The following is a 15093-nucleotide window of genomic DNA, read 5'->3' on the forward strand; positions in this document are numbered from 1 at the left end:
TGATACATGATATTTGTTTATTGTTGGTATCATTAAAACTCCAAATCCTAATTGTAAACCATGACAAAGTAATTGTACAATAATTGCAACAATTAAAACAACATATCCCCAGTTGCCTTCTGGATAATAATGTCGTTTAAGTGTAACTTTTTTTCTTGCATTTGTTGCTGTAAATGATTCTTCAGTATCTTGTTCAATTAAATCTTCAAATTCTGCTTCAGATCTTAATCCTCCCTCTAGTATTAATTGTTCAGAAAATCTTCTTCTCATAATTTTTGGTGTTATTTGACAAATACTATCTTTTCTTAAACTTTTAATACTTGTTTCTGAATCTCGACGTATTAAATTAATATTTTCTTCATTTATTTTCGTATTATTATTTTTTAAAATTGACATATTTGAAATGTTAGTCATTTGAGCTTTATTATTTTCATGATAATTATCAAACTTTATAAATGATTGATCAGATAATCTACGTTGTCGATTTTGATTATATCTTGAGTATGTTTGATCAGAATTTCTACGTTTATCAATTTTATTATAATTATTATTGTTGTTTGAATTATTGTATGACAAATTATCTAATGTTTCAGCAGAATGTACATTTGAAGATGGAGCAAGAATACTTTGATATGTTGATATGGAATATCCTGAATCATTACGTTTTATAGATAAGCTGGATGATGAAAATTTTGTCAAATTTAATGCATCATTTTTATCTGTTGAATTTTTTCTTTCATCATTATTGGTAAAATGTTTATCCCTAGAATATGGAAAATAAATTTCTGATAATTCTGCATCATGAATTGATGATGATGATCTACTTAATGAAGATGGTGTTCTAGTTAAACTACGACAGTCTTTTTTTGATGATGAAGAACACTCCGATGATAATTCAAATTCATTGTTCATTAAATTTTTTGTTAATTTTTTTTTTTGCACGTTCCATTTGAAATCAACACTTTTTCGTCGTACTATTTCACATGGCTCAAGGTATATATTATTTTTTTCTACTGCAGCAATGTATGAATTACGTCTTTTGTGTCCCTTAGGACATGAGTTTGGTGTCGTCTCGATTTTCATCTTCTGACTATACTTGACTCGTACTTGAATAACAAAACTTTTTTTTTATCTAGTCAGCTGTCACATACCAAAGACTTTTCTTCAGTTTGGTTAAAGAAAAAATAAATAAAATGAAAATGTATCAAAAGAAGAAGAAAATAAAAAAAACTACCACAAAAGATAAAAATTTGCAAAGAAAAAACTTGTAGTCACACAAAACTTGATAATAAACTTTTTTCAATAAATTTAAATATTTTTTTTTTTTATTTTTTTGAATTAGACTAATATTATTTCACACGTAAAAATTACAAATAACAAGTGTTAAGTATTTTTATTAATTAAATTGTAAAGAAATGATTTTTTTTTTTTTTTTATTTTCCAGGATTATTTTTAATCCTATCCACGGTTTGTTTAATACTGAAGAAAATAATGGAGGTAATTCAATATGTTCAATTGAACAATGAAAGTCATAACATTAAATTGTATTACGAATATGTTGATTATTATATATTCTGTACATGAAATAATTTGTTGTACGTGTGGCACTATTAAACGACAAGAAATTTCTAACTAAATCGAAAGTACTTGGTATTTAGTATACTACCAACGTTTTTATACGATTTCATTTAAACTATTTATTTAGATTATTTGCATCATTGTAGCATCAAGAAATTTGTTGCATTTGTTTCAAACAACAACAACAACAATATTATTTTTATATTTTTTTGTTTTATTTTACAAAAAGTTATCTATCTAAAATTAATGATGAAAAATACCTAAAATAATAAATTTAATATTCTAAACATTTAATAAATTAATAAACATTATTATTTATTTATTTATATATTAATTTATCAAATTAGCAATAAATTATTATCATAAATTATTTTTTCATTGTTATAGAAACTTTTTTATAGCAAACAATAAAAAAAAAAAAAAACTTTTTTTAAAAATTTTTATTTTCATTTACGTGAAATATTTTTTATGATTCAAGTTTTGTTTTTGTTATTGTGTTTTATATATAAATTCGATAGTGTATAGGTGTGAGAAATTCTACAAAGGTTTTTTTTTTTCCTCAGTAGATGATGTATTACAAATGACGGATGTTACACCAGGGGTTGCATGTTAATAGTATGTCAGCCAAAAAAGATGCCAACATGAGCCCAATATTTATTTATTTGTCATATAAATAAAAAAAAATCATTATCATGAGATAGCTGTAATTTTTTTATACTTATTCATTAAATTTCTCGTCAAATACATCATCCAGATGAGCCATAAGTAATTGCGTCAATTTTATTTTTGATTAGATATTACGTGTTGTGAATAACTATAAATTATTATTTATTTTTTTTCGTTATATTTAAATACATAAATATATCATGTAATATCGAGTTATCATAGTTTATATTAGTTTACGGTCAATATCATATTGGGAATATGGTAAGTTGAGTGTATCCCCAAGCGTATCAAAATATATATACCCACGTAATTTATACCACATCATCTAAGTCAAAATTATTAATGAATTCGTATCTACAAGTTTATCGTAAAATATGCTATATATATATATTTAATTTTCCACAACGTTGCGTGACTTTAAGACCTTTAAATTATTTAAAATAGAAAATTAAAAAAAAAGTTTTTAACTACTGTGTTATTTATAGATTGTAGCTACTTGAAAATCAATTGCGTATCATAAAACTTTTATCAACAAATAAACAAATATTTTTTTAAATGAAAATTTATATTTTAATTATAAATATTTATTATTATTATTTATTATTATTTTACCTGCTGAATGAAGAGGTGGATGATGAAATTTTAATTCAGCTGAAATATGAAATGTTCCTGGTGCTGCAAGTTGTAAGCCAATTCCAATAAAATGTACAAGTGCTGAACAAGTTACAATAATATAACCCCAACCACCCTCTGGATAATAATGTCTTCTAAGTGTTATTTCTTTTCTATGATCAATTGTCGGTCTTGATAATGGTAATAACTCATGTGTATCAATTCTATCTCTAAAATCACCACCAAAACTTTTTGTTCTTCTACCAAATGTTTTATCAAGTCCCGGACGAAAATCATATGTTGTTGATCTTGATCTGTAACGACGATCTGTAAATGTACCACTTTCAACATAATTTTTTTTATTTTTTGGCAATTCAATTGGTGTACGAAATGGATCAACTTGTAATTCAAGATAACTATCTGATTTACATTTTGCACATGCGTGTCTACTTTCCCAATTATTTGATGTACCAGCATCATCATAATCAATAATTTTAATAACTGGTGGTTTTGTATTGTCGTTTAAATTTGTAGATATATTTTTCGTTAAATCATTATTATTTTCAATATTTACTGATACAATTATATCATTTTTAATGATATTTTTTTCATTTATAAATGCATCAGTTGAGCATATATTTTCAATCAATGGTGTAATTGGTTTTGTTGGAATTAATAAATCATTATTTATTGATAAATTTGAATTATTAATTTTAATAAAATCATCTGTAAATTCAATATTTTTATTTAATGATTTTACTGATGTTTTTTCAGTATTATCAAATTCATTATTTGATAAAATATTAAATTTAATATTATTTGTTTTTGTGGTTGAAACAAGTTTTTCAAGTTTATGAATATCATTTTCAGATGTCAATATACGATGTGGTTCTTCTTGTAGTATTTTATAAGCACGAGATACTGAATCAACTTGTACTTTAACTGTTACTGCTCGTTCCGGCCAGGAACTACTGTGTTTCATGTTATTCTTTTGATCTTTATTGAGTACTTTCATATCTTGACACTTTTGTTAATTGAAAATTAACAATTGAAATAACTTCATTTTTTTTTTTTTTTATAACACAACACAATTCATATAATTAATTTGTATTTTTTTTATAAAATAATTAAAATTTTTTATAATAACAATGGCTACATTTTTTCACTACAAAATAATTAAATATATTTTTTTTTACATCATTCAGTGAACCGTGTCTTGGTTGTACACCAACAAGATACAACATTTCCTATCAAAAAAAAAATTAAAAAACAAATAATTTACGTTATTTTTATTTTTATAAATTAATTAATTTCAAATTTTTCGCTTCAATGAGCCATTAAAATGAGTTTTTTTCGCCTGATTGAATAACATGTCTTTGTTTTTTTTTTTTTATTGTCAATTAATTCACCGTTAAAACACTAAATAATAAAATTAAAATACAAATTAAAAATTAATTTTCATTTGTCGATTTATTTAGTTTAATAAATTGTATTTGTTTATTTTTTTTTTTTTCTATTTTTGTTTATTCAATTAATTTTAGTTGATTTATTATTTTATGAATTTTATTGAGCATTCCAGACAAACGCGTCGGAGAGACTGTCGGTCCACGTGCTTTAACCAGAGGGTAGTTGATGAAAATTTTTATAGCGCATGTCTGTTATTTCGACCCGAATTCATTTCACACCACAACACAAAATTGAAATAACTTCCAGGACCTTCTGGCATACATTGAAAATGAAAAAAAAAAAAAATGAATAAAAAAAAAAAAGGGTGTCTTGTTGATATGAACCAAAGCTGACCTACCCCTACGCTTCGAGTATCTTGAAGCAGAATCATCCGGTATATAATAACTTACAATTTTCCACAACTCTTTTAGCACCCATGTTGTTGGATTTTTTTTTTTTTTTTTCTGATTTGTCTTTACGAGGATTTTCTATATCTAATTCCAGCTTATTTTTTATTTTTATCATTTTTTTTTTATTTATTTTTGGCGTACATCCAACGAACAAGCCATTGTATTCTAGCCAATTTTAGATTCTGTATAAATTCACTTTGATTGTACTTTAATGACAGTATAACTCTGTGACCTGATTTTTTTTTTATTGCGTGTCACACGTGATAATGATAGGAAGGAAAAAAATTAAATATTTGAAAAAAAAAAAATAGGGAAATTATTATTTAAAGAAAAGATTTAATTTTTGTTTATTAAAAAATTTTCTAATCAATTTATTACTTATCGAAATTATTTAAGTAATATAATTAATTTTTAAAAATATTTACAGTCGAAAAAAAAATACAACATGAAAAAAAAAAAACAAAAAAATTGAATATAAAAATATTGATCAATAACTCACATATTGAACATTTAAATTTTATATTTTTTTCTCTTCATACTTTGCATTATATAATAATTTTAAAATCAGAAAAAAAACATGTCAAATTTCATTTTTATATACATGTATATTGAATAATAAAATAATCAAAAAATTTATTAAAATATTTTATTTAAAAATATAAAAAAAGTGACAATTTTTATAATAAAAATTTATAAATAAAATCATAATTTAATTGACTGTTGATTTTATATAATTTTTTTTTTGATGTATATTACAATTTTAATACAATTAAATCTAGCATCTAACAACAAGCATCATTCAATTTGTAATTGTTTCATTATAAAATATCTCAGCATTCCATTGCAATGCACTTGTTGAAATCTTCATCAAAATATTATCATAATGCATTATTATTAATTTATTTATAATGAAAATAATAATAAAATACATAAATAATTAAAAAAACTAATTAAAAATAATTTAAATACATATTTTTTTATTTACAATAAAATTAATCTATTAAAGCATTATATTAAATAAGGCATTTTTGACTCTTGTTTTAAGTATTTCAGCATATCGTAATATTGACTCATCAATTGTAACATCATTCATCATGAGATTACAATCAAAATGTTCACCATCACACTTTCTATAATGATGCTTTAATACATCACCAGGATCAAAATGATGTGCACGTCTTGTTGATGGATTTAAAGTCATAAGTGCATAGTGATTGTGAACAGTGAGTGTGCGTTTAGTTGAAATAAAACTTTTAACTGAATCACCTTCAGGTGATACAATGGATGTTCTTAAAATTTCAAGATAATTGAGATATTCAATATTATCATCATCATCATCATTCTTTTCCTCATCAATACTATTATCATTATTATTATTGTTATTATTATCAGCAACAATAGCAACGTCATCATCACTTTTAAATTTATTATTATTATTATTATTGTTATTACTACTACTATTATTATTATTATTAGTTGTTTTTTTTAATTCTGGAAAAAAAAATACATTTCTCACAGCATATGATGCATAATCATTGAATGATTTACCTAATTTTTTTTTTTCATTAATAATAAGTTGTGACCAATTAATAGTACCAATTGGTATAATCATTTCATCAATATCAATTGGTATAATATAATTTGATTGATAAATATTATCATAAAAACAATGATTATATGGTATTAATTCCATTCTTCTTTTAATCCATATATTTTTATTAAATAATTTTCTTCTATTAATTTTATCATTAGGTAAATTACCAGGTAAATTAATATTAAACCATTTAATAATATTTGTTTTTTCATAATAATTTAATACTTTTTTAACATTATTATGAATATTAAATACATAAATATAAATCATACCAGCACCAAGTATACGTGATAGCTCAATAAATGCTATGATTTTTTGACTAATATCTTTATCAAAATCAAGACCTTTTACACATAGGGTAAAATCAATTTTATTTTGTATATTCAGGGGTTGTTTGACTATTAAACTATGACTAGGATTTTTATAGCATGATGTTGTACCAATATATACATGTGATGGATGTGATGCATGATCTGGAAGTGGACAAGTTATAAGTATACCAGTGTAACCAATTGACGTTGTTGTCCATTCATCCAACCAAATATCTGATATTATTGCTTCCATACTATAAGAATGTATTCCATCATGATCTTTTTGCCTGTAAAATTAAATTTAAAAAAATAATAATCATGCGTATTTTTAATTATGAAAACAGTGTTATTTTAAAAATGTCTTTTTGTATGTCAGTTAATTTTTATGGTGGAGTGAAATAATGACAAGACAAACAACAAGATACAATAAATAAAAATAAATAAAAAATACAACATACAAGGCCAATGTACGTGAATATTTTTAAGAATAGAAAATAGAACATTGTTCAAGTGTGTGTAACATGGTATATATTTTATTTTTTTTTCGTTTTTATACCACACATAGTGCATTAATGGTATTTATACAATAAAATTTTCATTGTAAATTGTTGTTGAAATATTTTTTACAAAGAATATCTATACCAGTCAAGAGTCAAGAAAGAATGCAATTATTTTTGTTAAATAAAAAATAAAAATAAAAAAAAAAATAATAATATTCACGACAAGACAGTAAGGAAATAGTATTATACCAAAGAAAGACACCTTCGACCACCAAGTAAGCCTTTAATTTACCGCGCGGCAAAACCGATTCCAATGGCAAATGTTAGTTTGAAACATTAAAAAGTCATTTGAGACAGGCATATAGAGGAGGTACCATGATACAAGCCAATTATCCCTTACGCTTAGTAGTCAAATACAAAAAGACAGAACAATAAAAAACTAAAATCATTCATTTTTTTTTTATTTTTTTTTTATCAAAGCAATGAATTTATTTTTATTATTATTTTAATTTTCTTTTTTTTTTTGGTACGATGAATCTTCATGCAAACACAAAACCGCAGGTAAAGTTATTTAATGTTTATATTTTCCAAGTGAATAATACCCAGTGGAGGACAAAATATATGTGCCTCATTATCCTCACTTGAATCTAGTATACATCAGCTTTGTCGTATTTGTGTCTTTCAACAAAAGGACCACCATTATTTTACACATGAACCATACTCATTCAATCAGATTATCAAGTATAAATATATAAAATAAATATACTGAATTGTTGAAAGTAAATTAACTATATATATATAAATGTGCCAACTAGAGTCAAGTTAAAATAATTGTACTGATTTAATCAGACTTACCAAATAGTGCAAAAAAGAATTCCCGATGTCATGGGTTCTCGTTTAACGCCAATCACTCTGACACTTGGATAACCAGTAACTCTGATATCCAAGTAACCACTGTATAGAAATAAATTATTTGATATTGTTTCGGTCCAACTTTCATGTACAATATTCAATTTATTTGTTGATGATTCTGATATTGATCCATTATATGTACATTCATGTGAGGGACGATAATCCAGTGCCAATCTACGTGCCCATGAATATGCTACGATACTTCTTGTGCCTGGAGGCTCAATACCTAATGAAAAAAAAAAAAAAACATTTTTATCTTTTATAAATATTTAATTTAAAATATATATAATAATTTTATTTTTTTTTTTCATCGTGTGATTGTACCGTTATATTGTGACATGAAAATTATGGTTTTCAGATGGATAAATTATTATGAAACATCATCGATACATTATTATGTCTGACTGGTTATTATAATTATTTTTTTTTTATAAAATAATAAATTATATTTGTAGAATTTTATATTTGTTAATGAGTAAATAAATATTTTTATTAGTTTTTTTTTTTTTTTTGAATATTAATAATCAATAAGTGAATTTAAAAAATTTTAAATCTTTTTAGCTTTTGTTATTTATTTATTTATTTATTTATTTTTTATGAGTAATTTTAAAAAGACTTGGCCAGTGTCTAACTCATTGACATTGTTAAATTAATTTGAATAATTTTTTTAAATATTATTTCATAATTTAGTATGAAAAACACATTGATATTTGAGCTTTAAAGGCCACTTCCGGGATCAATTCAACACAAAATATATATCTGTATGCTGTCGAGTAAAAAGATTCATGTACAACCTCAAAAAAAAAAATAAATATATATTTGTCTTATTTGCAAACCGTGAGTCAGCATTGACCTGATGCTATTTTCTATCTCTTTGTACATATAAAGTAAGTACATATATGCTTCCGGTAAAACAAAAAAAAATTTAAATGTACGTTAGATCAAATCGTTGGAGAATGAGTGATCGTAAACCTCTCGTTGACCTCGTGAACGTTCAATGTTATTTTTCAAGGTGTATATGAAAATATACTTAAAAAAAAAAAAAAGGCGTTACAACTTTGCCAAATGGATTTCTCACATCTCGTATGATCGTAAAAGAAAAAAAAAAAAAAAATAAATATCAATTTTATCATACCGAAAAAAAAGTAATAAAAAAAACTACATATTAAAAATCAAAGTTTCAAATACTTTTTCATTATTAATATGGTATTAAAAATATAAGTGATATTGAATGACTTTTAGATGACTTTTATTTATCGTATATTGTTTTTAAGATGAAAGGTAATTTTTTATATAACAATCAATCATATTTGTCTATAACCAGCTGTTGGAAAATAAATGTATTTCAAGTATATATGAAAAAAATAAAAATGATAGAGAGTTGGAATATAAAGTCGATGACACTTGAATCACACGTCTCAATTATGCGAGACATCAATCGTAATCGTTAGTGCATCCCGTCTTTCTCAGCAGGTGTATATATATTTAGTATAACTCTCACGATGAAGCAAATGCATCAAGAATCTTAATAAGCAACTGAGAAACTATTTAATAATAATTTATTGATGATCTTGAATATTATTATAGAAAAAAAATTATACATCAAACTAATAAATCAATTTTTTTTTTAAATATATTTTTCTAATATATTATAAATAGATATATCTATAGTAAAATTTAAAAATGAATATAAATATATAAAAAATATTAATAAAAAGAAAAATAAATATACATAAATAAATTTAAAGAAAAAAAAAAGAGGGAGAGAGGAAGGAGGCAATGTCATCTGGTTAACTCGAATAAACTATACTTGTTCGTTCGTAAATTATATGTAGCTAACGAAGTTGCTGAATCCCCTCTTCCAACTTCAGAGGCAACCAAAGATTTATGCGTTTGATGAAAAACTCACGATCCCTTTGATTATATTTACGTTGTTTTTGCCTCTGATCCCATGAGGATGTGGTATTTATATACGCATATATGCTAGGTCTTTATTCGGACAGGTAATGAATCTGCCCCCGTGGATTAAATAATTTTTTTTTTTTTTCTATTTTTTAATTGATTTTTTTGTGTTTTTAATTTTTATACTATATTTGTATATTTATGAATTCTACAGTATTGTTTAACGATAAACAAAATCCCATGGAATTTGATCCAATTCCCTTGAGTCATATGTTAAAAAACAAATAAAAAATGAATGTGAACATAAAAATATAAATGAATAATGAAAAAAAAAAGGTAATAAAATAAATCAAATGACAAAATTCAATATTGGCTATTTTTTTCCATTGCAAATAATTTTAATTAGGTTTTTAAATTGATTTTTTGAAAAATAAAAATTATGCAAATATTCAATAATAATAAACATCAAGTTAAATTATAAAATTTGTAATTTAAAAATATTAACAATTTTTTAAAAATTAAATTATATATTTTTAAATTATTTTTTCAACAAATGTTTGATAAGAATATACACCTGGCAATTTATTTATATACAACAAGTGAGATATAATATTTCAAACTTTAAATACTTTATGCGGCATCTTGTGAACTAAAGTTGTGACTAATTTTGTTGGGCGTATCGAATTTATTTTTTCCAGGTATATATTAAAAAAAAAAAAAAAAACCAACTAAAACAAATTAAAGTGAATTAAAATTGGTAGAAAAAAAAAAAAAAAAAAAAAAGTATAAATACAATTTAATTTAGCATGAAAGCATACTCGTGATTCTAGGCATGAAAAATAATTTAAAATAATAACAAGTTTAAGATAATTAAAATAAATAGAAATAATGAATAAATAAAAAAAATTTTTAAGTTACATAAATATAAATATATGCGTGATAATATTTACCAGACGTGGGAGGAGAATCTGTTTGTGATTCAGGTAGCTGCAATGGCATGTCAACAAGCGTAAGTACGCAAAGTGCCGTCGCAAGGACTGCAGCAAGTCCAACTCTGCATAATCGTTTCATACCAACAACTAACATGCTATTGTCTCAATCCACAAGTAACTTCCGGCTTGATGATCCTTGTTCCATTCATAAAAAATATTCACTTAATTTTTTTATTTTAAAATCTCAACACTAAATTAAATATATTTTTCAATTTATCCCCTTTTTAAACACAATAAATTCCAATCATTTTATAACAAATACACAATATCTTTATTACCTCACAAATTGAAAGAAAAATATATATTAATATTTAAAAATTTAAAATCTTCATAACACAAATATTTTTATAATTTTTTAAAACCACAATTATCATCATTTTTTTTATATTTTATAATTAAATTTTAATTAAATACATAACCACAAAATACCACTTATTCATCATTTTAATATTATAATGATGTTTTTTTAACTGATTTTATTTTTTATCATATATTAAATTAAATTTATTTTTTGACAATTTTTTTTTTTCATTTCTTACAACTTCCGTCTTCATTATTAAATAAATGTAAGATAAACTACCCACATAATTCTTACTGTTTATTGAATCAACAATAGTACTAAATACCCACGCTTTATTTTCTATTATTCAAATAGAAAAATTAAACCCACGTATTTATGCAAATAATACATCATTTTATGTTATATTATAACCACTTCACCTTTTTTTTTATTTATTTATTATAAAACTTTTTTTTTTTTATTACCACTCACTTGGTTGCGTGTTAACGAAAAGCTTAATATAGATGAAAAATAAATATTATATAAATTTAAAAAAATAAAAAATTGTTAATGTTTTATCAAAAGGGGCTAGACAACCCACGCGATATCAACTGTTCATCAGAGTGTGTGTATAAACGCGTTTTGCGCACCACCCAGCCAGATCCATTTATGGCTCTCAACAAGTACAAATATCCAAGTGCGGCTTTTGATTCTCTATACCACTTAATATAAAAAAAAAAAAAAAAAAATGGATAAAACTAAATGGAAAAGATGAGAAAAAAAAGTGGTGCTTGCACCCTGGATTTTATTGTCCTAATTAAGCCACTGTTTATTTGATTAAAGTTCAATCAATTTTTCCAGTAAGTTGTCTTTTAGTCTCAAGTGAGACAACCCGATCAAGTTTTTTTTTACTTGGTTTACATTGGTCAGACATAATTAAGGTAAAAATTACTTATAAAGAGTTTTCAAGTCATCAAATGACTTGACATAATATAACACAAATCATCGTATCTCACTCAAGTTTTATAAAATCTTTTTATAAAATCAACTTATTCATTGGTGATGAATATTTTATTATCGTTTATTAAATTTATTATAAACGTAAATTGTTCATTGTTATTATTATTACTCTTTTTTTTTTTTTATTTTAAATGATATTTTTTTTTAACTGATCAAAAGATTAAACTCGGCACAGTACCGGTTGAATATATTATAATGTATATGTTTCGTGATATCAAAGTACTCTATCTGAGTAATGATTTTGCATTGTTATTGCTTCTTGAAGGTGGAGCCTGTCTCACTGTACTTCATACTAGTGAAACAAAAAATATAAAAAATTATAAACTTTAAAAAATCAAATGTATAGTTGACGTAAGGGTGGTCGCATAAATTGCTTACTAATGCTTTTAACAAGTCAACCCTTGATTGAAGATAATTTATAATTTTTTTTTTTTTTTTTCACTTGATAACTTGAGATTAACAATTTAAAATCATTATCCAGAAATATATATGTGTAAGTTTTTTTTTAAGCTCAATGTCTAATGGTGTTGAAAATAAAATATCCAGAAACTTTTGTGTAATTTATAATTTTATTTTTTTCACTTGAAAATTAGTATAATAATCACTATTAATTTTCTATTCCATTTAATTTTCACAATAATATTATTCAAATTTAATTATATTTTTTTTTCTTTTCTTTTCACTTTTTTCTATTGTCAAAAGTTAATTTTTAAAAAATTTTATATTTTTTTTTCAAGCTTTTAAACGGATTTAATAAATGGGGTTTTTTTTTTTTTCTTTTTTTTTTTTGGCGCGTTAAATATTAGATCGATATGATGACACGTGGTTGAAATTGTAAGCGCCACGATTGGCGCAATCTTGCTTGCGCGAAGGACGAAAGCATACTGCGCCAGTAGAGAAGGTTAACACGCGATTGTAGCGATCTGACTATACAGAAAGATGTTGGACCCCACTTGGTATTGCACTTAACTCCTGGCGTCTCAACACAAACCTGAACTAGTAAATCTTTCATAGAGAAAACTTATTTTGCCTTTCTCCATTTTTTATTTTTTTTATTACGTCTGTCTTTCCTCTTTCAATCATCAGCCCATAGGCTAGTATATACATACAAACAACTTACAAACCAACTACAAAAATTATCCTTTATTTTATCAACGAACTGGTTATAAAAATACCAATATAAATTTATCATATTTTTATACTAAACTAATTTTAATTTGAATCAGCAAAATTCACATGATAAATTTCAAAAATTTTACTCAAAAAATTAACTTTTTTTTTATTTCAAATTTTAATTTTTGGTTACTATTTTTTTTAGGGTTCATAATCAAAATTAATCACACAAATTAGTTGATATCTCAGAGGACTCAATGCAAAAAAAAAATAAGCTAAAAAAAATATTTTTAAATGTAGGGAGCAATTAATAATTTTTTATTTTTCTGCCACGATGGTTTTGTGATATGTGTACGAGTTGACACTTCATATACTTCACCTACCATCGTGGAAAAAAAATATATATATATCTAGAAAGTTCAGTACTTTATTGCCTCAATACTGAAAAAAAAGTAGCTAATTTTCAAGATCATCTGGAATTTTAATGTCACTTGATCACTAGAAGTTTGCAAGTAGCAAGTTTTTTCTCAATTAAAATTTAATTATTATTATAATTTCATGTAAATATTAAAATTCTTACCTCCAACTGAGAAAATCCAACCATTCAATACTACTAAATAATTATTTTAATTAAAATAAAATTTATAATTACAAAAATCTTACAAAAAAAAAAACTAATATCAAATTATATTTCTTGAATAAATTGTATAAATATAAAAATTATTTAAATTACATTGATTGTATATTGGAGCGCTACAGCCTTTGATGTTTTTCGTTGAAATATAATGATGATATACATATGTTGATAAGAAAAAATATATTTATTTTTTATAAATTGAAAATACCTTCATACACTCACGCATATGAATTTAATCTTAAAAAATTAAAAAAAAAAAAAATAATACGATGAGTTGTGAAGGAAGATAGTAGACCATCAATGCCAGTCTAGATGAAAATAAATAAAATGAATGAATATAAGACTGTAATACATGTGAGCCATGTTGAATACATCATTTGTAATGCAAGACGCATCTAATGATGCACCAGTGTCTTGTCATGGTACAAGAATCAGTACATGATAGAAAAGTGATACTATAATACAAATATAACAAGGATAAATATATATTTAAAAAAAAAACAAATATATATTCAGATAAAAGCTCATTTTTTTTTTCATTTTTATCATAAGAATTTGAAGTATATCAATGAAAATCACTTAACGATATTTTATATATAATATTTTTTTTTTAAATTACAATTGAAATAAGCCTCAAGCCATTTGTTAAACAAGAAACATACAGAATATAAGAATAAATAAAATAAATAAAAAAAATTAAAAGTTAAATAAAAAATAATGAAACGATGACATGAAACGAGCGACAGAGATTTAAATACAGTTACAAGAGTAGGTACGTACTCGAGTTGTGATAAAAAAAAAAAAAAGGAAAAAAAATTACGAGAATTGTGTGAAGTAGCCGCTCGTGTATATATGTTCTCGAAAGCCCAGTGGGCAAAAGTCTCTCGGCAAAAGTCATAAAGGCAAATGACGATCGATCCTCAAGCAAAAGCAGAAGCAAAAAAAAAAAAAATTAACAAATGATAATAATAATAGTAATAATGAAAAAAATTTTTAATGGCTAATGGAGGTACATAACAGCTATTGGTGAGAGTCTTTTGATGTCGTTGGTTACCGAATATGGAATGATTTGGTAATAAAATAAATAACCAGTGACTTTGATGATACACATACGTATACA

The 15093-nt window shown here is 24.1% G+C and overlaps 2 protein-coding genes across 3 annotated transcripts in view; both read right to left on the reverse strand.

Annotated features, from left to right (window-relative positions):
• The window catches only part of LOC122851596 (ephrin-B1), a 509511-nt gene that overhangs the window by 76051 nt on the left and 418367 nt on the right, over positions 1-15093 (reverse strand). The gene's annotated exons all lie outside the window — the stretch shown is intronic.
• On the reverse strand, positions 5053-13141 carry LOC122851594 (actin-related protein 8-like). The gene is made up of 3 exons (XM_044150936.1): positions 10882-13141; positions 7973-8255; positions 5053-6904 (listed from the first exon to the last, which is right to left on the reverse strand). The coding sequence occupies exons 1-3, from the start codon at positions 11015-11017 to the stop codon at positions 5713-5715; spliced, it is 1611 nt and encodes a 536-aa protein (XP_044006871.1). The 5' UTR covers positions 11018-13141; the 3' UTR covers positions 5053-5712.

This window comes from Aphidius gifuensis, linkage group LG3 (assembly GCF_014905175.1).
Source record: "Aphidius gifuensis isolate YNYX2018 linkage group LG3, ASM1490517v1, whole genome shotgun sequence".
Classification (NCBI taxonomy): Eukaryota; Metazoa; Arthropoda; class Insecta; order Hymenoptera; family Braconidae; genus Aphidius; species Aphidius gifuensis.

Coding starts and splice junctions, on each gene's coding strand:
- LOC122851594 (XM_044150936.1), bottom strand. CDS start 11,017: ATGTTAGTTGTTGGTATGAAACGATTATGCAGAGTTGGACTTGCTGCA. Junction 8,256..10,881: donor AGATTCTCCTCCCACGTCTG/GTAAATATTATC, acceptor TTTTTTCATTAG/GTATTGAGCCTCCAGGCACA. Junction 6,905..7,972: donor ATTCTTTTTTGCACTATTTG/GTAAGTCTGATT, acceptor TTAATTTTACAG/GCAAAAAGATCATGATGGAA.